Source organism: Mycotypha africana, assembly GCF_025528875.1.
Source record: "Mycotypha africana strain NRRL 2978 chromosome Unknown BDF20scaffold_11, whole genome shotgun sequence".
NCBI lineage: Eukaryota > Fungi > Mucoromycota > Mucoromycetes > Mucorales > Mycotyphaceae > Mycotypha > Mycotypha africana.
The window spans coordinates 172,628-198,076 of NW_026515735.1; the positions used below are offsets into that span (position 1 = coordinate 172,628).

Genomic DNA, 25,449 nt, shown 5'->3' on the forward strand with positions numbered 1-25,449 from the left:
CTTTTTGGGTAAATAAACACTTTTAGAAAAAGCTCCGCTATTCTTGCTTGGCCTTATTTCGTATGTGTTTTTTTTTTTTTTTTGTTTGAGATCATACAGCGTGAAAAAGCACACAACATTAAACATGGTTTTATGGGGAGGATGAAACCTAAGAAATTCAACAATGTCAGAATTAGCAGAGAACAAATAAAGAATTAAATCAAAAAAGTTAGACTTCCATAGGAGACTTTAGGAGGATTTATTGGTTTAACACAATAAGGATCGAATACTCATTTCTATTTTGCGGTTAGCAGAATTTGTTGTTGTAGACAAAATCGGATTTTCAACAGTTGTTCTTGATTTGTTTTGTACAGAAGAAGCTGCTGCGTTTAAAGTACTACTTGATGTCTGTAAAAAGTATTGTTGTGTGGGATGTGTGATGGGAGAAGCTATGGAAGGGTGCATCACTACTGCAGTAGTAGGTGCCGTAGCTGTAGCTAAGGTAGCAATAGGTAGAACAGCCGTTTTCTTTATGGGTGAGTAAGGATCAGTGATAGGTGCAATGTGAAATTTAGGTGGAGAATGATGGGGAGTAGGCGCTGAAGTTGTTGAGATAAGATTGGGTTGATGAACGGATATAGAAAGCTGACGTTTCTTCTTTTCAAAAGAGGCGAGGTGATTATTTGTATGGTCTATTTTATTAAACAAGTTTAAAGGAGACCTTGCTGTGGCTGATGGCTTAATCGACATGAACGTCTTATAAGTTTTGCGGCTATTTATGTCATTGCTGTTGTGTCTATTTGAGGGTGATGATGAAGCTGAGAACGAAGACGCTGGTGACAAAGGTGATAGCGGTGAAAAGGCTGCTAAAGAATGGGGCTGCGATTCACTCCCTGGCTGAAGGTTGTTATTGATGCTTTTGCGGTTGATTGTACTGCTAGCACTAGCATTCTGCGCAGGAATAACTGTATTGCTTGATGACTGTTGCTGCACAGCAGAAGAAGTCATACTTGCTTTTGTTATTCTTGCTGGCTTTACTTCGTATTCATGCTTTTTAAGCTGGGCTACAATGTATTGTTTGGAAAGGCTGGAAAGATCATACAGATCAGCTCCTAAACCTCCGCCAATATAAACAATCACGTCGTATAATTCAAAATCTCCACTTCTTTTCCTTATGTGAATAGTATCTGAATATTGCTTGGAGCCATTAGCCAATTGTTTTAATTGTTCCTGATCGGTTGTATTAAATAAAGAAGAAGTCGTCCTCTCAGAAGCCGGTAATGCCATTGGCGGAGAAGCTTGTTGACTTCTGATAATATTCATGGTATTATCGATCAATAAACGATGCAATCGAGCTAATCGATCTGTATCCTTTGGTGATATAAAATCATAAAGTGAACGATGAGCCAATTCTTGCGGATAATATCCCCAATGCTCAATAACATCATCTGGAGCTTTTGCACAGCAAATTTCCATAGATAGAATCAGTGTAATTGTATAATCGTTTGTAGATGGTTCAGTTAATTTCTCTTTCATTAAAGCTGGTAAAGTAGTATTGGAATATGTATTTGTACTAACATTGGCTGTAGCCGCGGTTACGTTGCTTAAAGTATCCTCAAACGACATGAAAGGAATTAGGCTGGATATAATATTGTTTTCAATTTGACTGTTATCACTTGTATCCCAGTAAAATGGTTGTGGTATTAATCCTGGTGCAGTTATCGCCATTGGATCAGTGATAAAAGTAGTAGTAGCCGTAGTCGTTGAGGGGGTTGGGGTAATGGTCTTGGAGCCATTCATGTTATTCTGTTGTGGCAAAGACATATTGGCTGGTGTTTGCTTCATTGATATGGGCGTCAAGAGTATATTATTGGTCGATGCAATTGCTGTTGTAGTAGGTGCAATTTCAGGCATAAATGTAGAAGTAGGTTTAGTTGAAGTCAGTGTAGACGTGGAGTGAGGTATAGATAGAGGGTGGGTATTGTTGGTATTGTTGTTATTGTTGTGATAGGTAGTCGTCGTTGTAGCAGTAGTAGATGTAGATTGGAACGACTCGATTGCTTCGTGTATAAAAGATATAGTATTGTTCTTTTGAATAGATGGAGAAGTATTGTTGTTATTTACAAACATTGTAGACGTTGAAGCTGCATCGGTAGCATTACTGAATATCAGGGCAGGCGTTTCTATCGTACCATAGAGTATTTTAAAATTATCATTGTTCGCTGCAGAGATTGAAGTTGGAAATATCGATCTTTTGTCCTTCAATTTGGGCCTTCCTCTTTTCTTGTGTTGCATATCTTGGCATGTATCTGTCTTTTTTAACGTTATACATCGTTTACAGGGTCGAGAAACTAGTAAGAAAGGATCTAGTTAGAGTTGTGTTGGATCAATGTCTGAAAAGAGTCAACATTACCATCACATGCCAAGTGAGCTATTTTACAGTTAATACCTAAGCATTGTGGTAACCAAAAGTCAATACAAAATAGTGCGCAATTACATTTGTAACTTAACTTTACAAGCGCTGGGAACATGAGATTTATATCCTCTTTTTTGCCCTTTTACTGGCGTTGTTGTATTATTTGAAGTTGTAAAATTATCTTTATTTGTACAGTTATCCGTTTTTCCTACAGAAGTACAATTTGAACTAGGTGCAGCAGCTTTTTTTTTTTTTTTTTTTTTTTTTTTGTGTGTGTCGAGAGATAAATGAGTTTCTTCAAAGTGCGTTACGCATTCAAATGTCAACGTCAGCACTTACAATTGCAGTTGAATTGGTTTTGAGTACAATAAGCTTCTAGTAAAGTCAAGCGAAAGAAAACAATTTATTTTATGATTAAGAAAGTTGGCCTCAAATGCTATTATTACAGTGGGAAGCAGTCATACGTTTCTGAGCTGTATTGGTTGCTTTGATCAGATTCGAGTTCTGTCGGTCGACATTGTGATTCATTTAGAAAAGTAAAAACAAGAGAAGTATAAGCAAGATCTGTCAAAATTATTTGATTTGGTTGTAAAAGATAAAAAGAAGATAAAAGGGGGAATGAGGAACAATCCTTAGAAAGGGTCGTTGATTGTCCCTTTTTGGCTACCAGAGCTGCTCCACCAATTATATCAAACGGGCAGGCAGAGAAATATCTGCAGGATTGCCATTGTTCCATCTCTCACCAAAATGAAAATGCATTGTTTCTCACTTTTGAACTAACTACCTCTATTTTTCTGAACTAAGTTGATTTACAGCTCGATAGATATTCCGCCTTCGCTGCGTCAATAGCTATGGGCATGATTGCTCACTCGCTTTTTCACCTTGAATGTAAAAGTACTTGGCTTTATAATTATGGACTTTATCTATTTTTCAATATTCTCAAGTAATTAATATTATAATCGTTAAAAGAATATTACATATACCAAAATACTGAGCGTTTATTGTTCAAAGCTATCTAGTAAGCCAAAACCAACAGATTTTCAGAAGAATAGCGCCAATAGATCAAAAACTGCAGCTCTATAATGTTCAATGGACTACTTTCGCTAGTTGAAGGGTGTTCGTAATAACCATTGATGCAGATAGTGTTGCTTTCACTCTCCAAACTAAATGGGTTGCAGCTGCTGATAAGATTTTTATAGAATTGCTGATTAAATTTTCATGAAACACAGATTCACCATAAACTCTACGTCCGGTAGTAGTTGGCTTTTAAAAGAAAAACTTGAGGTGGTGCATTCAATTACAACTTGATCGATAAGAAGTCATATTATAGACCCATCGTAAGCATAGTCTATGATTAACTTCTCATGAAGGTAGCTTTCTGTCCAGACGAGCAATTCCTACAGTTTCGTAGCCTAACTATGACTGAGATTCATGTGGAAAAAGCTGGAGATAATGGTGTACCAGCTAAACGTTACATTTACTAATGAATATATATATCTTAAAACTGTTGTTCTGACGGTATCGTAGTTTCTTTCATGATACTGAAGTTGTTGTTCAGTTTATTTTTTCACAAAGATAACGTGAATTAGCTACAACCGTTGACTTTGTATTTATTTTTGGCTTTTTCTTTCAATTTGCTGAATAAATCTTGATTCAGTCAGATAGGACACTTCTCATTCGATAAATTGATAACCTTATCAATATTGTCTGGATAATTGTGCTTTTGACAACCACTGTTTCAAAGACTGGAAAAAGAATAAATCGGTAGTCTGATGAAGAACAAGCTCAGACCATACGGTTATGTTAATTAAGAAAAATAAAGCTCTCATTTCTATTCCTCTTGTCACCGGACTCCGTAGAAAGGAGAAGTGATAAAACATTTCAGGGTGATATATTAGGAATTTTGACATTTGTAAGTAATTCTTTTTGACTTGCATACAGATTTCAATTTTCATTGTATTGATTATATCGTCTGCGTTTGCTGTCACATATACTTTCTTTATTCAGTTACTCGATTTGTAAAACAAAAGCCTTCTTGTTTATGAGATGATCATGGCACTGAAGGAAAAGAGAAACGAAGAAGGAAAGGCAGCGAGAGCTTTAAGATGGAATGGTGGAGAATTAGTATATAAAGAACCACAATATTGTGCTTTGCCTTTTTTTTCTACATCGCTTTTTCTAAAAAATTGAAGCAAATTCTACTTTCACCACTTCCGTTCCTTCGAGAAAAATAAATGATGAGGCTTAACAATTTAATCGTTGTATTCTCTGTATACGCTGCTGCTTGCATAAGCTTGATTCATGGCTACTGTGTCTACAACTTTACAGATGATGTTTCTTATAGGGTACGACAATTGAGTCAAAATTCTGGTGTTTTTGATCTTGGGTACGTATAAACTTTTTCGAAAACGCGAACATAGAGATGTTATATATTGGAAATACAGTTTCATAGTAATAGTCGTTCATATTATTGTTTTCGTATATAGTCGCTTCTATCGCGAATCCCTCAAGCCTGGTGAGAGTGCATGCTGTCCGTACACTAACCACGATTGTAATAGCACAGGTGACAAAAATGCCCTTATAAAGGTTATGGTAATATATCATTCAGGCTATCACACAATTGTCTGTGAACAGTTCTAATGTTGTCTACATTATATTTCAGTTCCTAGGTGGTACTCCTACACACAAGCAGTTAAGAATCAACTTTCCTGCCGGAGGTTGGGTTGAAATCCGTGGTAAGGGTACAGACCGGCCTAAAGTTAACGCTTATTACCCTGATGGAACACCATTCCCTTTTGAACTCGTTACCACAGATAGTTGTTTCTTTTGCTGAACAAAGCCTTCTGTACTATCTCTGTATACCATTGTGTTATCTCTCATCACTTAACATAGAAATTATGAATTACGTGTATCTGTATTCCGAATAGTTTAATTTATAATCATACACCAACATAATATATAATAAAATTCGGTCTATTCATACTTGGTCTAACAAAATGATTTTTGCCTCACTAATATGCTTGACTTGTAATCCTGTATAAATGCCTTCAGCTGATCTAATATCTTGCACTTCCATAGTCTATTTATTGCTCTGGAAAATGTAGTTCATCAACATGCAGAATATACCGCTTTTTGATGGCCCTTTAAAACAAGTAGGGTTCTATAGATCCTCGAACGGAGGATATCATTCCCACTTATGTCTCTATTTATAGTTCTGTAATTCCTTTCTCTTCTTCCTTGATCTCTTTTCTCTTTTCAACCAAGATACAAACTGTTGGTCAAAACGATCGCTATATTCTCTGACCCTGCTTTTCCTGTACGTTTAGCATGAAATGAGACGTTTTGATACGCGATGATAACCTTGTTTATCTTTCAATGAATTTTTTAACCCACAATTACTCAATTGAACAGTTTGTAGCTGAGAGCAATTATCCTTTATTGACCTTGTTGTTGAACAATTATTTCAATGACATATCAACTCAAATGTTTTCTTGCATAGCCCACGTTTTCATTTGCAAACCACAAATTGCCGTACTTTCAACCGAGCTTCCACTTGGATGATATTGTTGCTGTTATTCAATCCGTTCACCTGAAGTCTTATTGATGGGTAAGTTTTGTCCGTCAGTCATATGGATGACAACTGGTAAAGCAATCTTCAATACAGCGTAGAAATCTTTTATCCGCAACACATTTCCCTGACCGAGTCGCGTGTTGTATAGCGAACAATAGGGTTGTTTCTGACACTTTAGGGTTATTGTAAACTGCTTCAGCAGGCATTTCGGCAAAACATGGTCTTATTTGGGCATGTGTCTGCAACCTCTGTTATGCATTTCATAGATTCGGATTCTCTGTTAATAGATATTTTCCGGCAGTTTATATAAAATGATGATGATACCGTTTGAAACATCTTCTATATCAGTTATATATTTGAATTGTAAGGCAGGTATAATTTGAGTTCTTGCACTTTTGTCGAATTGTGTCGTTGTGGATAATAAAGAGTATAAATAACTATATATTTTGCTCAAGAATGACAACTTATTTTGAAACAGTCCATGTCCGCATCAGAACCATTGATAGAATCTACAGATCGACTGGACTGTATACATTGATATCTTTCATCATATATTTTGGCAAGATGAACGGTTCGTAGCTTGCTACTGTCATGAAATAAAGACATGGAGATAAAAATCTCGCAAGACAAAATACACTTTGAAAATGTTGTTTATGTACACATACTGCTTTTGATTGTCCTGCTTTCACAGCTCTTACTGCTACTGACTTTTTTTAATGTTTCCGCTTATCACTCTTAACAGCTAGAGTAGATGGCTCATGTGCTTCAGTGTCTTTCAATTTTGCTGGCGAACACCTTCCTTTATGCCAAACATTCTCTTCTTCCCCAACCCAAGTCACTTCGATATATAAATTCATGCATTAATAATCATAGCAAAATCAGAGGTAATGTAGGGATAGTGCAAACTACAGAACTACCGTCTGATTATGAATGTAAACACCTTTCACAGTATAAGCGCACCATCCAAAAAGTTTTTATTCGATATTTGAGAATGTGAGTACATGAAAAACATGATGAAAACTTAATGGTTGATAATCTTTATACTTTGGGTAACGAGAGAGAATTGTCTTCAAAGAATGTAAAAGTCATACTGGAAATCAATATGATTGCCTGATCGAGCACTAATTTGGTTCTCTGCTAAATGCACTGATGACTCGTGACCGCAATATATAGCATCTGTAGCCATTTGCATATTTATTGATTTGCAGCATTTGATTTCTTCCCCTTTCGTTGTAAAACAAATTTATTTTCTTCTTTTTGTTGTCCTTTCATTTTGTACAACTGCACAATGAAGAATAGTTCCGCTTCAGAGAAAGACACCAAGTTCGATGACAGCCTAACAGAGACATTAGATGAGAAAACGAAACTAACAGCCGCAGCGGAACAAACAGACAATAGTGTAGCGAACAACAAGGAAGAAGAGTAAGAAATTTTTGCCGCTAATAATAAAAGTTCCACACCATTATTGTGTAATAGATGCTGACATGACTACATTCCGTAAAAGTAATAAGGACAAAGAAATAGACATCCCGGCAGGTCATCACTCTGCAGAAATGGAACATATCTTTAACCAGTTCAGCAAGAGTGGTATGGATATGAATAAATAATTGATAATCATGGCCACGGAAATATAATTTTTGTTGTTGATATGATAGAAGACGTAAATAAACAAATCATCAACGATGATATGACGAAATCAAACGAAGCCAGGAGGGATTCTCTACCATCAAACGAGCTACAACAAAACATCAATGATACCCTACACACTCAACAAATGCAACAAGAACCACAGCAAGAACAAGTAACACCTTTTGAATTCAATCGGTTTTTAGAACAGATGAAATCTAAAAGTGCCAAACCTATTACTCGATATTTCAAGAGGTATTCTTTATTTATTCGGGTTGGATACTGATCGTCCAACAGACAAACAGAGCACTGACAGACCTCTTTCCAAAGCTTCCTACAGGCGTTTGAGAGAAGGCCGTGGACAGTAAATGAACAAATCAAGATTGTGCAGGATTTCTTAGATGTAATATCCGTACAACAAAAACCAAAAGTTTCCTGTCGATGCATACAATGCTAACTTTTTATGTAGTTTATTTATGCTAAAATGAGAGAATGTGATGTTTGGAAGGATTTGACACAGCAAGAGTTTGAAAATGCCAAAGAAGGAATGGAAAAGCTTGTGATGAACCGTTTATACCATGCGTTAGTAATCGAATCTTTGCTCTGATCCATCCTATTACTTTAACAAAAGCGTGTATGTTGATCATTCCAATCTGTTGGATACCATAGTACATTTTCACCCAGCACCACAGACGATAAAGAAAGGGATGAAATTTTATACCTAAAGATCAGTATATTTCGCTGGATTCGCGAAAAGCATTTGGATATACCTGACACTGAACATAACGAGTCGTTTTTGACGTTCGCAGAATCAGGTAAAGACCGTCTTGGTCAAATGAACAAAGGAGTTGGGATGATTAATGATGTGGTGCTTTCTGTTTTAGAGCTGCTGAAAATAAATAATTTCAAAGCTCCAAGAGATAAGCTTATATGTATTTTAAACAGTTGCAAAGTCATCTTTGGTAAAGACATGTGTAGAACAAAAAACAATGGGTAGCTCTCCACATACTAAAAATTGAAGGAACAATATTAGGTTTGATTAAACATGTTGAAGGAGACGCTGGTGCAGACAAATTTTTACCTATTTTGATCTATGTAATCCTCAGAGCTAATCCACCAAGATTAGTGTCGAATGTTCAGTGAGTGTGCATTCAGTATGGTCCATGCCGAGACATTTTTTCTCAATATTGATGAATATGGGGCTCTGTTTTACGTAGGTATATTTATCGATTCAGAAGTCCAGAACAACTTCAAGCCGAAGCTGGCTACTATTTAACAAACCTGGTGAGTTCAGTTGGAGTTGAATAAGCCCTCATACACGCCTCCTCTCTTCACATGCTAATTTAGAACAAAAAAAGATGGGCGCCATCTCCTTTATAGAAACTATGGATGCAACTTCATTGTCAATCTCAAAGGAAGAATTCGATAGAAACATTGAACGAACAATGACGGAATTAAAGCAAGAGAGGCCTTCTGTTACACTAGATAAGCAGCAAGTCAATTATGAAAACGCGTTACATCCAACGCGATTCTCGACTGCTTTTCAACAACAACAACAACAACAAGAACAACAACAACATCATCATTATCAACATCATCATCTTCTTCAGCCATCTCCACCATTGATTGACGCGGCAAAAGCGGCAGCTTTGTTAGAGAAAGGCAGCCAGTTTGCACAAAAGACGATGCAAAGACCTTTAAATTTTGTTGGAAAGATCTTTCAGGGCCTCGGTGACACATCATCCAATAATAGTAGAACGGGTAGCCCGAACAACGAAGATGAAGAAAACCATCTTCGAGACTCATTGTCACAGCCTTATAACCCATATCAACCGCACTATGCATCAGCATCATCCTACTCACCGCCATCATTACCTACACGCGATCATCAACGACAGACATTAGCAGTACAACCTGAGGTACAACCGCCCACTCTACCGCCTCGGCCGCCACATGATCAAATGATGGCTCGAAGGAACCAGCAATTAGAAGCCAACCTTGAAATCCTAAATAGCATGTTTTCGAATATAGATAGCAGCGTATGTCACCTTGTTTTACATGCTAATGGAGGTGATTTGACAAAATCCATTGATAAGTAAGTTTTTTTTTGAAATTCATTGTGTATGTGTGAGAGCTTAATGTAAGAGATGAGCTCACGTTGGTTTACTGTTTATCACATCTAGTTTATTAGAGATGTCTGGAAATGATCCATTCTCTATTGATGAAAATGCTCATCATGAACAACTCCCGACATCCACCTCGTCCACCTCACTCCCATTTTCAGCCATCCAACAACAGCCCGCTCCTGTTGTACCACCAAAGAACTCGCAATTTTAATCTACACAATTTAATTCTGTGTCTTGTACCTTTATTTCGATCGTCTATGAAAAACTGATAAAATTGAAATATCTTTCCAATCACTTTAGGGCTGAAATAAAGGTTTACAAAATCAGTTTCATTTATCGTTAGACTACAGCTTTTGTACGTTCTATACAGAGTACTTCTTCATACTATGCTTGTGCAACAATGTTGCTCTAAGCAATCATGCTATCTACGCTTGACCAAAAACAGTGATAAGGCAATGTGTTTATAGATAAGAAAAGTAAAGCTGAACAAGGGACGGATATAGTTTGAAGGGCTTCGTTTATTGAGTTTTCGTGGAGATGAGGGCGGAGGGTGGGGTGGGGGGGTTAGAGAAAAGACGAGCGTTGTAATACATTATTAAAAGTAATAGTGGGTAGAAAATTCTAATACGCATGGGTATGATAAACTTGATTGTATTGTTCTGGAGGAGAGCCATGAGCAGAGGATAAGGAGGGACTATTCGATTCAGTATAATAATGAGCTTGATCGCCGTCTACGCGGACAATAGACGGCATAGGGCCAGAGACAGCAATGCCGTAGCTTTGCACACTGCTATTCCCGGAAGAGCTTCGCTTGAGAGAAGCATTGTTTGAACGGACGGAGAGAGAACGTGAAGCTTGACTAGCAGCGCGTCGTATGCTTCCCAAAAAGCTTCCTCCAGATCTTGAGGAGCTACTACTGTTGCTACGTTGAGCAGGTAATTTGGCCACAGCGCCAGTCACTACGGCCAAAAAGGATTGTGTACGCCAACGAGTATTCACTCGTGTAGCCTCCTCCATATCGCCGCCGTTGCTGCCCCATCCACCGCTGCTATGACGGTTAAAATCGCTCGTCTGGTCTTGGTCTGATTTCTGTTTGCGCTTATAGATAAACATGCCTGCCAAGCCAGCAGCTGCTAAACAACCTACAACAGCACCGACAGATACGCCAATGATTTTATTTTGAGGCTCGTTATCCACCGCTTGACCATTTTGAACAGTTTGAGCAGTGACTTGGTTGTTATTATCGACAGGAGGGATAGGAGCATTGACAGGTGAAGTAGGAAGAGGAACGGATACGAGGTCAATCGAAGACGGGGCGACTGAATCTGTTGCAAAATCGTCCTCCGTATCCGTATCATCAGCTCCATCCTCGTCCTCTTGTTCCGTCTCATTGACACTGTTGTCCTCCTTCGTCGTAGGTTGTGATTGAGTGATATCAGAGTTACTGTCATTGTCGCTATCATCATTACTCACACTGCTGTTGACAACTGTTTCTTGCTTTTTATCTTGGACAGAATAGGTATCTTTCTCTCCATCTTTCTCCTTCTGTGGGTTCATCGTACCCATTGAATAAGGCAAGACGGTTGGTTCAGTAGGATGGGTCGTCGTTGAGGTTTCACGAAATTTATGAAATTTTTTATTAGTTTTCGTAACTGACAAAGATTTGCCGTAATGCACGGTTAACTTTGTGCGGTCTTTATGCTTTTTCTTAGCAGCAAAATTCTTTGTTCCTGATTTTTTATGGGCATCTTCTTTCGCCTTTTGATGGTTTTTTTCATTACTGCTACCATGCTTGCGGTGCTTCTCATGGTGATGCTTAGAAGCGGATGATTTTTTATGTTTTTTATGTTTTTTATGAGGAAGTTTGTCGTGTTGTTTGACATGGACTGTGGAAGAGTGGTTTTTTTTTGTAGTTGTGCAAATGTAAAGCGTTTCAATTTTGGATCGCTTTTCCAAAGACCTCTTTCGCTGATGAGGATGAGGATGAGGATGATCAGATAATGAGGAGGTACTGTGGTGCTTCTTACTTTTCTTTTTGTTGGAAAAGAATTGCTTTCGTTGAAGTGAAGCTGAGTAGCAATTGTGGATTGTTTTTGTGGCTCTCGCAGGTATCAAGTGGCCATGATATTGCTTATTTTTCTCGGTGATTGCTGTCGTATGGGCGATGAAAGATAGCGATGCAATAATAAACAAAGTGGTTGGTAGCCACTGCAGAATTTTCATTATTGATTGTCAGTGGGGACGGAGGCGGGGCGTAAGTCAAATAATCAACTTGAAGGATTTAACCTTCTCTTTATGTTCGCTACGTTTCTTATACGCTAAGTAAAGGAATGTACTAATGTAAAAAAAAAAAATAAAAAAAAAATAAAAAAGTCTAGGGAAATGGGGGAAAGAACAGAGATGAAAGAAGGAAAGAAAAAGATGATATGAATATAGAGTCAATAAGGAGCAAAAATGAAGAAAAGGACAATAAAATTTTACGTCTCAATGTTGGGTGAGGAGTGGGTTTGCGGTGGGTGGATAGAGGCACTGACGCTGATTATTGCAAGCATGTTATGTGTTTATAATAAGGGCATATGGCACGTTCAACCTGGTTACACTTGGTTTTTTGCACTTGTCCAGTAGCACAAATCTCAGTGTCTTTTTTAGCGCACAAAAAAAAAAAAACAATCAAAAAAAGATATCACAAAAGGAGGGGGGGGGATCTACAGTTTATTGGTATATAATGAAATTTTGGTAATTTCAAGTGCTTGTCGACTGGATGATGTCGTTTATCAATTGTTTTTTAATGTAGGCCCATCTTTCAGAACACATTCTAGCTACGTGTCTATTTCCAAATTGCTTCTCTACTTCCTTCCATTTGATATTCTTGGTCAGAGGCAATCCAAGGACATGTAATAAAATCTCTTTATCGTCTTCCAACGTCCAATCCTTTTCAATGGTTGGTTCTGATGAACATGGCGCTTCTTCATCTTCGTCATCACCATCAAGCGAAGGAGATGGTGTGCTGGTGTGCGACCGCGGTGTCAAAGGTAAAGAGGAAGCGTTTCCGCTTCCTTTTATGAAAAATTCAGATGGTGAGAGTGACGGACGTTCAAGACCTTTCATGAGCTGCTGGTTTCCGTCACGAGGTGGCGTGTCAAGCCGATCCAATGGATAAGCTGTTTCTATAGGGGTCTCAGTCCATTGAACTTTACTACGGTCATTCTAAATTGGTTTCATGCAAGGTGCTTAGCTTTTCCAACAGAATATGATTGAGATCACGTCATAGCTCCCTAATGAGCGGTCGATGGCTTACCTGAATCGTAGTAGTTGTATAGGGTGTGTCTCTAGCTTCCTTCAATGCTTGTTCAACTATGGCTCGGGTAAAAAAAGGTGCTTCTGGTGGGTTGCGTGGTCTGCCTCTCTTTCGGGGCAAAGCATCCTTTTAATAGAGGGCACAAGTGTCAGCGGACCTTTTTTTTTTCTTAAAATGCCAATATCATGTGGGCAGCAAATCTATTTTTTTCTTCCGTTCTCATTTACCTTTCCTTCAGCATCGACATCAGTCATCTTTCGCTTCTTTTTCTTTGTGTCCTGGTCAACTAAATTAAAATAACCGTTGCATGCATCAATCATCCATGAATCAGTTGTCTTGTACCCTTGATTGTCCTTATTACCCACCTGTTATGCCTGACTGAATATTGTTTCTGCTGTTGAACATTTCAGTTACTGACAATTTGGTTGGATGAGGTGACCCCAACTTTTTAAAGTTTGCAATAATATTATGAGTAATCGTTTTAGAAAGACCTGATAGCTGCGAACACTCTCTTTCAGATGAACCTGCTAGATGAGCACCTATAACGAACCAACAGTCCTTTGCGGAGATAGGTTGTTGTTGTTGTTGTTGTGATTGAGATGGACGTCTTTTCTTTTTGTATACTGTAGTGGCAGCAGTAGCAGTAATAGTAATGGTCGCACTATTATTTGTATGATTCATTCTGTTTATAAGAAGAAGTTATAACATTTGAAGATTGGATGAAAAAAGAAGAAGAACAAAAAAAAAAAGGGGCAAATAGGGTGATGATATAGTTGGTATTCCCAGCTCTACTCCTTTTTTTGTTTTTTGGCCTACCAAATTGCATGAAACCCCAAATCAACGAATCAATGGATCGCTCCAAGAAAGTGGAAAAATATTCACTTGTAGAAAACGCATAAATCAACATGACGTAATTGTAAACATTCGGGTTCAGCATAAGCCTGGATAAATCAACGAGCGCATTTGTAACATAGCAAAGAGTATGAAGCTACTTTCAGGCACTTGGCACTCTAATAAGTACGTCGACCAGCTACAGTGAATTTTAAAAAAACGATTGTAGTTCTTTACCTGGTAGTCCGTTCTTTACTTTTGCCGTGACAGAATGACCATTAATTTTTAATTTTTTAATTTTAATTTTTTGCAAGTACGGCCAGACAGGACGTTTGCCCGAATATAATAAATACGACATACTCATACGCTGGTTGAACGGAATACGAGATGAAGAATGAAAACGTTCTTTGCTGAGTGCGAAATCATTATGTTGGTTGGGTGTTTTATTGCTGTGTACGGACGAGCTCTAGCCTATGTTAACCATGCTAGCAATGGCTATACCATCATCCGTACTCTGCCAGATAGTCAACTCCTATCTTTCCATAATGGCTCATTACAGCCGGTGAACGTTAGAGAGGCGCTCTATGCCTATCTTTGTCCACTCTATACATTGATTCAGGGACATATTTAGGGTTTCTCCATTGGGTACTTCCTCGATACCTTATCGTGGGAAAAATTATGTGTGGACAGACAGTTGAAAACGAAGGAAGGAACGCCGCACTTTCTCTTTCTTTTGTCTTTTTTTCATTCTTGAAACTGCTATATCACCATGACTATGCTTGCACATAGTGTAGCTGTACTTAAAGGGTTTACTCAGCGTTCACCGGGTCGTTTTTCAGCGATCCTGCCAGCGACCCGATGCCACTATCATACTTTGTTTGAAGATAGCGCATCCGTCTTGCCGAATAAGATAGAAACAGCTAGTCCAGATTTCAAAGTAAAAAGGCATTGCTTCAGTGGTTCGAGTCGATTGGTAGTAGGGACGCTTACCTTTCCTTTTTCTGACAGGAAAATGCAGAGAGAATGCAAAGATTGATTGATGATTTAAACATGGTGACAGAAAAGATCAAACTAGGTAAATTTCACAATCTCTTTTCACAGAAGAAACGCCACTGTGCATTCACGTTTGCTTTTTCATATGGATAGGCGGTGGAGAAGCTGCTCGCAAAAGACATCTGTCTCGTAAAAAAATGCTTCCTCGGGACAGAATCAATCGCTTATTGGATCCAAAGTAATTAAAAAAAAAAAAACCAGAGTGGATAATAGCTGGCAAATACGCGTTGAGATGATTTGATGACGAACACCCTCATTTTTTTGTTTTTTTGCATACAGCTCCCCTTTTCTTGAGTTATCCACTTTAGCAGGCTATCAATTATATGAAGATGAGGTACCTGCCGGCGGTATCATCACTGGTATTGGACGTGTTAATGGGTAAAAATGAAGTAGCATAAGGCTCGTGGGAAATTCATCTACACTGTACACTGAGTTTCAACTCCCCCCACTTTTATTACCTCTAGCGTTGAATGTATGATTGTTGCAAATGATCCAACGGTTAAAGTAAGTGTTTCAAAAGAAAAGGACTTTGGGCGTTGTCACGGAGGACTTATTGCCTTCACCTTGTTGCCTTGTTATTTTACTAGGGAGGTTCTTATTATCCTATCACAGGTAGATGAATCGACGTCAGTAAATCAACATATGCATGATCGACCCATTTTTGACTAGTTCTGATTGAATAGTAAAGAAGCATCTTCGAGCACAAGAAATTGCCAAAGACAACCATTTACCTTGTATCTATCTTGGTAAGCAGAATATAGAGACGGAGGTAGAGCTGTACTTGACAAAAAAAATCGTATCGTACTCATGTATAAACTCCCATCGTGCGCTTCTCCCTCTAAGTTGATTCGGGTGGAGCCAACTTACCTCGGCAGGCCGATGTCTTCCCTGACAGAGAACACTTTGGCCGTATCTTTTATAACCAAGCCAATATGTCCTCTCAAGGAATACCTCAAATTGCAGCCGTTTTAGGCTCTTGTACAGCAGGTGGCGCCTATGTTCCGGCTATGGCTGATGAAAGTATCATCGTCAAAAATCAAGGCACCATCTTCTTGGCCGGTCCACCTCTTGTAAAAGCAGCTATTGGCGAAGTCATTAGTCCTGAAAACCTGGGCGGCGCTGACCTACATTGTCGTACGTCGGGTGTCACGGATCACTATGCTATGGACGATGAGCATGCTCTTGTGCTGGCACGTCGAGTGGTTGGTACTTTGAACAGAGTGAAGCGCGGTGTAGACACTATGGACATAAGGATGCCCAAAGAACCACTTTATTCACCTGAAGAAATCGGTGGCATCGTAGGAGACAATTTGAAGAAGCCTTTTGATAGTAAACATGTGATTGCACGTATCGTGGATGGTAGTCAATTTGCAGAGTTCAAAGAGAATTACGGCACGACCCTCGTTACCGGTAGAGTAGATCAAGAAAGTGGGGGCATCTTGCAACATGTGCGAGTACTAATCTCGTTCAACGATAGGCTTTGCTCGTATACATGGCTATCCCGTAGGCATCGTCGCCAACAACGGTATTCTGTTTTCTGAATCTGCACTGAAAGGTGCGCATTTCATTCAATTATGTTCACAAAGAGGCATTCCCTTGGTCTTTCTCCAAAATATCACAGGCTTCATGGTAGGCTCTTCAGCCGAAGCAGGTGGTATTGCTAAAAATGGCGCCAAATTGGTGAATGCAGTGGCATGTGCCAAGGTGCCGAAATTCACCGTGATTACAGGTGGTAGTTTTGGTGCTGGTAATTACGGTATGTGTGGTCGTGCTTATTCTCCTCGGTTCTTATGGATGTGGCCTGTAAGTAGGATGGGGTGCGGGGTTGGGGGGGGTTTTTTTTTTTTGTGAGTCTTTCCGAGTAAAAGTAAGCCGAATTTTCTTACCTATACTGCCGATAGAATGCTCGTATCTCCGTCATGGGTGGTGAGCAAAGTGCGAATGTCTTGGCTCAAATTACACGCGATAGCAAAGAGAAGAAAGGTGAAACTTGGTCTGAGGAAGACCAAGAGAAGTTTATGGCACCGATTCGAGAGAAATACGAAAGAGAAGGTCATCCTTATTTCTCCAGCGCTCGTTTATGGGATGATGGTGTCATAAACCCTAAAGATACACGTACAGTATTAGGACTGGGTCTCAGTGCTGCCCTGAACGCTCCCATTGAGAGAACACATAATAATTTTGGCGTGTTTAGAATGTAGAATCATATTAAAAGAGGAAATTCAAGGTTCAAATGAGCATTCAGCTCCCAATAAAAGATGAAATAAATTTGAAAAAGGTTGTATTTTGAAAGAAACTCAAAAAGCACATGTGGGCATTATGTTCAACCTTATCATAAAAAGCTACATTCAAACCGAGAAAAGTTGTTTGCTGTATTACCGATATAGACCGATAAGCTTGAAAAAATAGGACAAGGATTATCTAAGCCGAGTTGTATGTAATTCATGCGATTGAACTCTTTGTACATAAGCTTGCGATGCCATGTTGATTTTATACAGCAACATTCTACAACCAGACCCGTCAAATTCTGCCATGGATGGCGTCGTCAAAAATCCACATTTAGAATATTTATCCAATCGCAGTTAGAGAACTTCTGACCCTTTTGTCGTAAGTTATATGAAGGGCAGATTTCTTATACATACAGATAGAGAATTTGTTCAGCAAATGCACCTTTATACGAAAACTAAACATCCTTTCTTTCATATCAGTCGACGAAGGATGTACAGTTACCCCCCCCATGAATCACCCAATCGACGCAATTTTAATTATTTCTTAGAATATTTTTATGGGCTTCAAGGAAACTTCCTAGTGTTGTATGTATATGTTAAACAATTCTCTGTCGAAACCTTTCAATAAGCTATTGCAGTTTCTGTAACTACTGTAGTGAAAAAGACAGAAATGCTTTCGATTATATTATCTCAAGAGAAACCTCCGCAATGGATTGTCTTTCGTCCATGACATGGAAAATACAGGTTACTCAACAATGATCAGGCACGGTTTTGAAATCCTTCGGTGTTTGATCCATTGTTACTTGTTGCGAGCGATCACATCATTATGATCGCTTATTCAAGAGACGGCCAACAAAGACAATTGATACAGATCATAAGACTTTATAAAGTAATTTATTCAATGAGGTCAGTTATTGCCATGATATCAAGGTCTTTGTCTGGGTTTTAAGCTACTCATTTTTGTAATACCAGTTCTTCTGTACTTGACAATGAATTTGTGTTTGGCTTTCTATCTTTTATGGAGAAAGAGTTATACAAAATGGGTAGACAAAACACGGCAGCAGCTGCTTTTCGTCATTCGGAGCAATCGGCTTCCTTCTTTCCTTCTTTTTCTTTATTAATTTTCCCATTTGTGTATCACTTTCCATATCACCGTTTCGAGACGTCGATCCTCCCCTTTATTTCTTCTCATTTTCAGCACATTTGGCAGGAACGTACGGTGAGATAAAAACTTCACATTCGTTGAGCATTATAGTCATGGTTTGGCCTTTTCGAAGACGAGCAGAATCTTTGACAGATAAACAAACACTGACCGGCTCACCGTCAGGCATAACTGCGGAAACAGAAGAAGATGAACAATGTGCTATGCAGTATGAATATGCACCAAAAGCTCAAAATGAAGATTTACCGATGGATTTAGGTGAACTACAAGACATTTTTAGTTTTGAATTCATGGGCGGAAGGCCTATTCTTAATTTTATCTTGGCTGTTTTGTGGAGTATCGGTTTGCCCGTGTTGATATACAATATCTTGAAGCCACATCTAGGCCAAGTAGTCTCTATGGTCATAGCCTCCGCTCCACCGCTGGCCATTGTCATCACGTACGTTATCCTCATTTGCAGATAGTAGGAATTCAGGCACAAAAAGTAAAACTTGTCCTTGCTTACTAATGTTACGGATGTAGGCGCATGGTTCGAGATCATTCATTCGACCCCTTAGGTTGTGTGGCTGGTGTTAGTTTTCTTATATCTGGGATTCTGGTATTACACTTTAAAAGGGGCTTTAACGGTGATGCTATTAATAGTATGAAGGCACTAAATGCTTGCCACTTGCTTATAGTCCATCGCTCAACCTAATGAACGAGTGAGTGCAGTTTGTGAAGGCTTGGTGTCTCTTTTTGTAGGCGTTAGTTGCATTATATCGATATTACCTATTACAATAGGAAACCATACTTTCAAACCTTTGGTATTTCAGCTTGCAACTCAAGTTATGCCACGCCCATCAGACGACGAAGATCTCCAAAAGCACGATGATTCTAGGTTAACGTCTGCTGTCTCCTCTTCCTCAAAGGACAAAGACCAGCAACCCCAGCATCTTCAATCGAAAGGCCGATCAGGCTTGGAATTCTTATACAACAACATGGCCAAGTTCAGACACGATATGCGCTTCATGACAGCTACATGGGGTGTGCTTCTGATAGCTGCGTACATTATCAAAGTTATTATTGTCTTTACAAGCACAAGTATGTGGAAAGCCCAGTGGGCAGGTTTTATTTTGTTTGGTTTAGCGACCTTCTTTATGGGTATCTTTACCTGGTTCTATACAAAAATTGTCAAAGGGAACGTCCTCAAGCAAATACAAGTTTGGAAGCGGAACGAGGAAGAACAGAAGGTACAAAGAATGGATGCACGGACAGAAGCCGTTCATAATGTAAACTGGGGTTTAAATTCAATGTCCAACGTCTTCAGTCAAATTGCGGGATCTCCCATTTGAAAATTGGAACCATTTTATTTCTCGTAAGCAGTTCCCCTTTCCATACTTTTTCCTTTTGCTTTGTCTATTCTTTCAAATTAAAACTTTCTGTCATGTCATCAGCACCTTCAGTAAAACAGTTTAAAGCAGTAGGAGAGGAAGTTTGGAAAAATAAAGTGGATAAAATTGTATGGAACCCCCCAAAATTTATTCCTGGAGACAAACAAACGCGTTGATATTTATGATTGTATTTGATGTGCATAACAATAATTGTAGAACGCTGAACTATTCACGCTAACTTATGGCTCCATGGTTGTTCAACTCGTAAAAGACTTTGAAGACTATGGTGAAGTAAATAAACAACTAGAGAAAATGTAAAACTCATCAACTTCAGTATAACGAAAACACACCATTGTGGGTTCATTGACTCATCCGAAATTTTGTCTTTGAATAATCAACAAAGGGGATATAATATCGGACAGCGTATGATTGAGGACTTTTTAGCAAGATCGGGCATTGGTCGTTGTGCAGATTTCAGGGAAACAGCAGAAGCCGTATCGAAGGTAATCCTGTTACGACCTTTCGCAGAAAAGAAGGATGCAGAAACATCTGAACTAAATCTCGTCATTACTGCTATTAGATTGGGTTCAAAATGTTTTTAAATATTACGCCTACCGTTACCGACTGGTCAAGCGATAATAAAGAATTCTCATTAGTATTTGATGAGAATCCACTTGTTGATTTTGTCGAATTGCCCGATGATGCTCTGGAAGGTGGTTTATGGTATTCTAATATCTATTGTGGTGTTCTACGCGGAGCACTTGAAATGGTAATTGTCCGAAAGTTGGGGGGGGTGTGGATTATTACAGTTTTTTATTGATATAGTGGGATAAGAATATAGCCTAACATTCAAGTTTAACGGATTGTTTTGTTTTATGCATGGTAGGTACAAATGCAGGTGGAGACACACTTTGTGAGTGATACACTTCGTGGAGACGACTCGACTGAAATGCGAGTTAAAATGGTTCGCTATTTGGAGGAAGAAGTACCTGCCGGAGAAGATTAGTGCAGGGAGCGATATATACTTTACAAAGTAAAAATGAAAGATTGTACTAGCATGTGCTACATATATACCTAGTGAATTCTTTTGAATGTACATATGTTATTGTTTATTGCCTCGGAAACGCATACGAGGGTCAATCTGCAACAAGTAATAAAGCCAGGCCTTATGTTAAAATAGCTGGTTTTCTAGTCAAATAACTCACATTCAAAATTACAATGCTTACCATGCCACGTTTACATTCTCCAAAAGCTCTCATTATACTACGACATTCATCAGGAACATCTGCTCGATGTTCTTCTTTAAAACATTCTTTGACAGTATTTCGCTTTTTCAAGACACAGTCTGATTTTAACATGCATTCTGCTAATTCTTGTCGTAATTCCTTGCAGGAAGAAGGCATCTCTTGTTAAATACAATATATTCTTAAAATGGGAACAAGACAGGGCTTCTCCTTTTTTTATTATGCTCGGAGCGCCTGTTGAGCGGAATTATGCTTATACAGTTAAACAAATTTCAAGGGCGGAAAATTAACCGAGAGTGCAGGAGAACAGACATCCCCACACTTCTCTAACATCTCTAGGTATGAAAGGTGTCTTTCAATACCAGGATTTAGCTACTTCAATCTTAAAGTACTCAAACACTTACCTGTAATTTATTTGTATAGGTTAGTTAAGATAACATCAAGAGAAGCGATTTATTAAGATTGTTTGCAGTTAAATAAGGCAAGTTGGGATTGCAGGTATCAGTGTGGGTAATAATTATAGAGGATTTGGATGTGTACTTTTTTCCAGCTAGTAACGAATAAATAGGATAGATTTACATTGAAAAATGGATAATTTACAGAAAAGCGTATGTCTTTTCCAACCAAAAGGAAAATGGTAAAAAATTACGAGAGTTTAGGTATTGCTGTGCAAGTCAGCTTTAACCAATAGTTGAGAAATAACGTTCCTGACTTCTGGCTCAAGCCTGGAATTGGCATCTTCCCACTCGTCAGTTGGAATGAAGTCATGGTACCATTTAATAACCTATGAACAGCGTTTTAGTAGCTTTGTTATAATTTTTAAATTAAAAATGGTACTAACTTACATCAACCAATTCTTTCGATAAAGTTATGGAAGGTGCTTTCAGTATGGATACGGCGTGCAATAACAAACATAATTCCTATGGGAAGACAATAAAATTAAACTTTCGGCAAAAACTTCAATTTTATCAAGTCATACTTACAGGGCGTGCATCTTGTACACTCAACTTTATCATCAAACATAAACCTATGAATGCAGAATCCTTCTCTTCCCCATCTCGGACCGATAAAGACTTCTCTAACCAAGGCTTTATAAAATATTTCAAATAGGGTGCAACTGCTCCGGGGCAAGCGTAACCCAATCGACCCAGGGCAATCATTGCATTCTCGTGAATTGAAGGCGGTGCTTGCGGATGTGTTAAGAATCGTAAAAATGCATTTAATAAACTTGGTATATCAGGGTGAACATTATTTCCCCACCGCATTATAATCTCTCCAAGTGCCCAAAGAACGTTGTTGTATACGGATACCGGCATGATATTGTCTGCGTTACAAAGGATATGTATCATTTCCGTAACGATGCCATGTATAAATGGTAACAGTAAACTTAAACTAGCAGAAGCAATGTCTCCTATTAAAGCAAAAGTTGATTGTAGTACTTCCGGAACAGGATCCTAGACGTTATAACACTAGGTGAGCATCGGCAATAAATAAGCGATAACAAAAACTCTTACGTGTATGCACGTTATTAATAGTGGGAGTAAGGGTGGATCTGTTTGCGCTATTAGGGGGTTTATTTCTGAGCCCAATCCTTGAACGATACCGGAAAGTAAGTCGAGTGCCGCAATGAGAAACTCAACATTTGGTGGATACACTTCTTCCGGAAATTGGTCTGCTAACAGTTGCTTTTGCAATGTAGATGAAATAAGCTTTACACATCTCGACAAGACTGGTTCAACATACTGTTTAAATCCGGATCCTAGAGCAGCAGTGATATTAGATAAGCACTGTACGTTTTAAAAACGGTTGGGAACAAGAAAATAGAAAATTAGAGTAGCTTAACTAATTTGGTAAAGAAAATCCCAGTTACTACCTCTAATAGCGGAAATAAGTCTGTGTCATGATCTGACAACTCATTCCATTTGTTGATTAATGGAGGCATCAGTAGATTGATATAGTCAGGTCGATTTAGTTCTGAGCCAACGGCATCGGCTAAGGTACCTAACGCGTCGTATAAAATAAGCCTATTTTTGCGTCCATATAATGAAAATGCTATATTTGTTTGGATGAGGGCTGCTTTAATGTATGGTATTAGGCGAAAGGATGCTGCCTCGCCTATAATGACAAATGCAGTGCAAGCGGATTCTTGAACTCTCTTATTACTATCTGTTATTCTCTCGAGCAAGCCGTACAGGACGGATTCAAAAAAGGTTGTACTAGAACGACTTTCCGCATTTGTATCATCATATTGATGGATCAACCAACTGGAAAACCGACTGAGCGCCCAGCAGGAAATAGATCGTATCAGTGGCTATTAAAGACCAGTAATGCTACAGGTTTAGTTTTACTGACCGAGGAGTTTTTGCAATGTCTGGATTATTGAAGACTTACATTACCGTCCTTTGTTGACATTAGAAGATAAGGAATCAAACAGTATAGTTGTTCACTGATTATATTTATTCCTCCTGCAAAGAGGCATATAGATAAAGCAGAGTTAGAAAATAGAAGTCAGTAAAACTTTGATGTAGCTCACCTTCTGCTATCGCACCAAGCGCTAAAATTCCACTTTCACGAATGAACCAGTTGTCGCTGACAAATAGTCGACTCTGTAAGAGGTCTAACGTGACCTTGGCTATATCATCTTTGAATGATACTGATAAGACATCTAATGCTGCAGCACTATATTTTCTAAGTGTATAATCAGAGTAAAATTCTTCATCTTCAAAGTTGTCCACCAGATTGTCCTCAACTTCATTATCTGACTCCTGTTCGTTATCCTGCTTTTCATCACCTTCTTTATCAAGTACTTCTTCTGATGATGAGTCAGACTCTTCTTCGTCGAAATCACTCAGAGATTCATTTCTGTTAGTCGTGCTGTCCTTTGATGGTTCCTGAGCTTCTATCCTGTTTCGGTAAAATCTCGTCGTGGGTTGAATAGATTCCTCTTGACCTGATGAAGTTTCAACTATTCTTGTAGTATCGTCGCTTACAGTAGAAGTAGATCGGTCGTTAGATAATTGTAATAGTTGCCTGTCAACGGTATTAGTCGTGCTCAAGATAAGATCTGCCTCGGAATAAACCATTAGTTTCAATAGAGATTCCACCAGTTGAGGTAAATAGCTAACGAGTTCATTTCTGAAGTAATTGCTCTGGGCGTACTGCACCCAGAAACCGCACGCAGTCAACTGAGTTTCTTCGTCAGGGTCCGATAATGCATTTATCATGAATGTAATGGTTTGCTTTACATAGGGCACCATTTTTTGAGGGAAAGCCTCCAATAATGCAGATAGTATCCGACCCAACTCCCGTCGAACAGGAGTATTTGTTTCGTCTGCTGCCATTTTATACAATACTTGCAAAATATCTTCCAATTGTTCAAGGAGGGAAACTGGTTTTGAAAGGATGAATTGACTAGTCATATAGATAGCCTGTGTTCGTATTGTTGCATCAGAGTGAGTGTAGAATTCGATGAACTTTCTGATCAATCTATTTAAAGGTCGGACACCTTCGGTAACTTCAAAGTCAAGCTCTGATGCCACATGCTCACAAATAATAGCAAGTGTCCGAATTGACGTCTATGACGAAAAGCGAAAGTACTGTTTATTTTCATACACATATATGGAACATGCGCGAAAAATCTTGTATACCCTGAGAGTGAACTTGTCCGAGCTTCCTAATTTGTCAATAAGCGTTTGAAAAATCTCGGGCCAATTGTGAGGCTGACCATAACGAACAACTGTTGCAATAATAAAAGAAACCGACTGGTATATTTCTTCATCTTCATTCGAAGGACATAGGATGATATCTGTGCAACATTTTTTGATGTATGAAAGTACTCTTAGTGGAATATTGTTGAAGTCATTCTGGATATTATTATTTAGTAGTCTTCCGGCCGACAGACGTATATTATGTTGTTCATTCTTCAGTTTGGTTAGTATATACACCAAATGCAAGTTGAAATCTGGGTGCTCATTGAACGTATAAATTCGCTATTTGTGTAAAATTTATGCCGTCAGATTAAAAATGACACCGCTAAGTACAATCTGTATCTTTAGCTACAATGACTGATTTTCTATTCCTTTACTTGACTTATCATGCCCAAATCACTATTGATAACTTTGTTTGCCTCAGTGAATAAATAAATTAACTCTCTTAAGCCTTGCTGTTCGGGTTGCCATGTCCTCATCAGATCAGATTCGTGCATTGCGCTACTGTTATAAAGTTATGTGCGAGCTAAATCAATAAGCATATGAATGAGTCTGAAACAACAAAAAAAAGGTACCTAATTATATTTCCTTAGTTGGATAGATAAATTTTTCAAAGATTCTAATTTATATCAATTTTCTACAACCAGAATCTTGCTGATGTCAATAACATTCAGATATAACAAACGAGATGAAAAATGAAAGAGGGACTAAGGAAGAAATATATCAAGAATGATCGAAACTATGACCCGTGACATGAAATAGAAACAGCACACAAATCAAGGCGGTCAATCAAGCCTCATGTAACACGATATTATCGAATTGATCCTTTGATGGGAAA

At 38.5% G+C, this 25,449-nt stretch overlaps 10 protein-coding genes across 10 annotated transcripts; 5 read left to right on the forward strand and 5 right to left on the reverse strand.

Annotated features, from left to right (window-relative positions):
* Nucleotides 1–67: 67 nt before the first annotated feature.
* BDF20DRAFT_892203 (uncharacterized protein) lies at nucleotides 68–3,170 on the reverse strand. Its single transcript, XM_053082290.1, has 5 exons — nucleotides 2,860–3,170; nucleotides 2,735–2,770; nucleotides 2,496–2,636; nucleotides 2,393–2,428; nucleotides 68–2,330 (listed from the first exon to the last, which is right to left on the reverse strand). The coding sequence occupies exons 1-5, from the start codon at nucleotides 2,921–2,923 to the stop codon at nucleotides 247–249; spliced, it is 2,361 nt and encodes a 786-aa protein (XP_052932134.1). The 5' UTR covers nucleotides 2,924–3,170; the 3' UTR covers nucleotides 68–246.
* Nucleotides 3,171–4,632: 1,462 nt separating this feature from the next.
* On the forward strand, nucleotides 4,633–5,228 carry BDF20DRAFT_916346 (uncharacterized protein; the record flags this gene model as incomplete). The annotated part of the gene is made up of 3 exons (XM_053084437.1): nucleotides 4,633–4,781; nucleotides 4,882–4,987; nucleotides 5,058–5,228. 3 exons carry the CDS (start codon nucleotides 4,633–4,635, stop codon nucleotides 5,226–5,228), a joined length of 426 nt encoding a protein of 141 aa, XP_052932135.1.
* Nucleotides 5,229–7,254: 2,026 nt separating this feature from the next.
* On the forward strand, nucleotides 7,255–9,929 carry BDF20DRAFT_916347 (uncharacterized protein; the record flags this gene model as incomplete). The annotated part of the gene is made up of 11 exons (XM_053084438.1): nucleotides 7,255–7,388; nucleotides 7,471–7,553; nucleotides 7,622–7,847; nucleotides 7,923–7,995; nucleotides 8,062–8,174; nucleotides 8,262–8,407; nucleotides 8,477–8,554; nucleotides 8,626–8,731; nucleotides 8,810–8,876; nucleotides 8,951–9,687; nucleotides 9,776–9,929. The coding sequence occupies 11 exons, from the start codon at nucleotides 7,255–7,257 to the stop codon at nucleotides 9,927–9,929; spliced, it is 1,917 nt and encodes a 638-aa protein (XP_052932136.1).
* Nucleotides 9,930–10,339: 410 nt separating this feature from the next.
* Nucleotides 10,340–12,270, reverse strand: BDF20DRAFT_838902 (uncharacterized protein; the record flags this gene model as incomplete). Its single annotated transcript, XM_053079219.1, has 3 exons — nucleotides 10,340–11,926; nucleotides 12,005–12,053; nucleotides 12,200–12,270. 3 exons carry the CDS (start codon nucleotides 12,268–12,270, stop codon nucleotides 10,340–10,342), a joined length of 1,707 nt encoding a protein of 568 aa, XP_052932137.1.
* BDF20DRAFT_132655 (uncharacterized protein) lies at nucleotides 12,091–14,156 on the reverse strand. Its single transcript, XM_053074752.1, has 4 exons — nucleotides 13,382–14,156; nucleotides 13,244–13,302; nucleotides 13,017–13,142; nucleotides 12,091–12,925 (listed from the first exon to the last, which is right to left on the reverse strand). The coding sequence occupies exons 1-4, from the start codon at nucleotides 13,695–13,697 to the stop codon at nucleotides 12,461–12,463; spliced, it is 966 nt and encodes a 321-aa protein (XP_052932138.1). The 5' UTR covers nucleotides 13,698–14,156; the 3' UTR covers nucleotides 12,091–12,460.
* Nucleotides 14,157–14,870: 714 nt separating this feature from the next.
* On the forward strand, nucleotides 14,871–17,101 carry BDF20DRAFT_907789 (methylcrotonoyl-CoA carboxylase beta chain; the record flags this gene model as incomplete). The annotated part of the gene is made up of 9 exons (XM_053083413.1): nucleotides 14,871–14,922; nucleotides 14,994–15,078; nucleotides 15,180–15,278; nucleotides 15,365–15,404; nucleotides 15,488–15,512; nucleotides 15,584–15,646; nucleotides 15,744–16,310; nucleotides 16,378–16,703; nucleotides 16,802–17,101. The coding sequence occupies 9 exons, from the start codon at nucleotides 14,871–14,873 to the stop codon at nucleotides 17,099–17,101; spliced, it is 1,557 nt and encodes a 518-aa protein (XP_052932139.1).
* A 1,392-nt stretch (nucleotides 17,102–18,493) lies between these two features.
* Nucleotides 18,494–19,621, forward strand: BDF20DRAFT_826697 (uncharacterized protein; the record flags this gene model as incomplete). The annotated part of the gene is made up of 3 exons (XM_053078096.1): nucleotides 18,494–18,729; nucleotides 18,813–18,888; nucleotides 18,968–19,621. 3 exons carry the CDS (start codon nucleotides 18,494–18,496, stop codon nucleotides 19,619–19,621), a joined length of 966 nt encoding a protein of 321 aa, XP_052932140.1.
* A 92-nt stretch (nucleotides 19,622–19,713) lies between these two features.
* Nucleotides 19,714–20,666, forward strand: BDF20DRAFT_916352 (transport protein particle complex subunit; the record flags this gene model as incomplete). Its single annotated transcript, XM_053084439.1, has 5 exons — nucleotides 19,714–19,788; nucleotides 19,877–19,974; nucleotides 20,064–20,163; nucleotides 20,241–20,429; nucleotides 20,547–20,666. 5 exons carry the CDS (start codon nucleotides 19,714–19,716, stop codon nucleotides 20,664–20,666), a joined length of 582 nt encoding a protein of 193 aa, XP_052932141.1.
* Nucleotides 20,667–20,762: 96 nt separating this feature from the next.
* BDF20DRAFT_916353 (cytochrome c oxidase assembly protein PET191) lies at nucleotides 20,763–21,063 on the reverse strand (the record flags this gene model as incomplete). The annotated part of the gene is made up of 2 exons (XM_053084440.1): nucleotides 20,763–20,801; nucleotides 20,887–21,063. The coding sequence occupies 2 exons, from the start codon at nucleotides 21,061–21,063 to the stop codon at nucleotides 20,763–20,765; spliced, it is 216 nt and encodes a 71-aa protein (XP_052932142.1).
* A 496-nt stretch (nucleotides 21,064–21,559) lies between these two features.
* Nucleotides 21,560–25,108, reverse strand: BDF20DRAFT_838906 (armadillo-type protein; the record flags this gene model as incomplete). Its single annotated transcript, XM_053079220.1, has 9 exons — nucleotides 21,560–21,688; nucleotides 21,750–21,824; nucleotides 21,888–22,358; nucleotides 22,419–22,691; nucleotides 22,778–23,215; nucleotides 23,296–23,369; nucleotides 23,438–24,479; nucleotides 24,552–24,893; nucleotides 24,989–25,108. The coding sequence occupies 9 exons, from the start codon at nucleotides 25,106–25,108 to the stop codon at nucleotides 21,560–21,562; spliced, it is 2,964 nt and encodes a 987-aa protein (XP_052932143.1).
* Nucleotides 25,109–25,449: the final 341 nt, after the last annotated feature.

Bases quoted from the DNA above. Each gene is read 5' to 3' on its own strand.
- BDF20DRAFT_892203 (XM_053082290.1), bottom strand. From the start codon at position 2,923: ATGAATCACAATGTCGACCGACAGAACTCGAATCTGATCAAAGCAACC. The intron at 2,637-2,734 runs GTAAGTGCTGAC...AAAAAAAAAAAG, and splicing joins AAACCAATTCAACTGCAATT to CTGCTGCACCTAGTTCAAAT. The intron at 2,429-2,495 runs GTAAAGTTAAGT...CACAATGCTTAG, and splicing joins ATCTCATGTTCCCAGCGCTT to GTATTAACTGTAAAATAGCT.
- BDF20DRAFT_132655 (XM_053074752.1), bottom strand. From the start codon at position 13,697: ATGAATCATACAAATAATAGTGCGACCATTACTATTACTGCTACTGCT. The intron at 13,143-13,243 runs GTAAATGAGAAC...CTCTATTAAAAG, and splicing joins ATGTCGATGCTGAAGGAAAG to GATGCTTTGCCCCGAAAGAG. The intron at 12,926-13,016 runs GTAAGCCATCGA...AAACCAATTTAG, and splicing joins ATACAACTACTACGATTCAG to AATGACCGTAGTAAAGTTCA.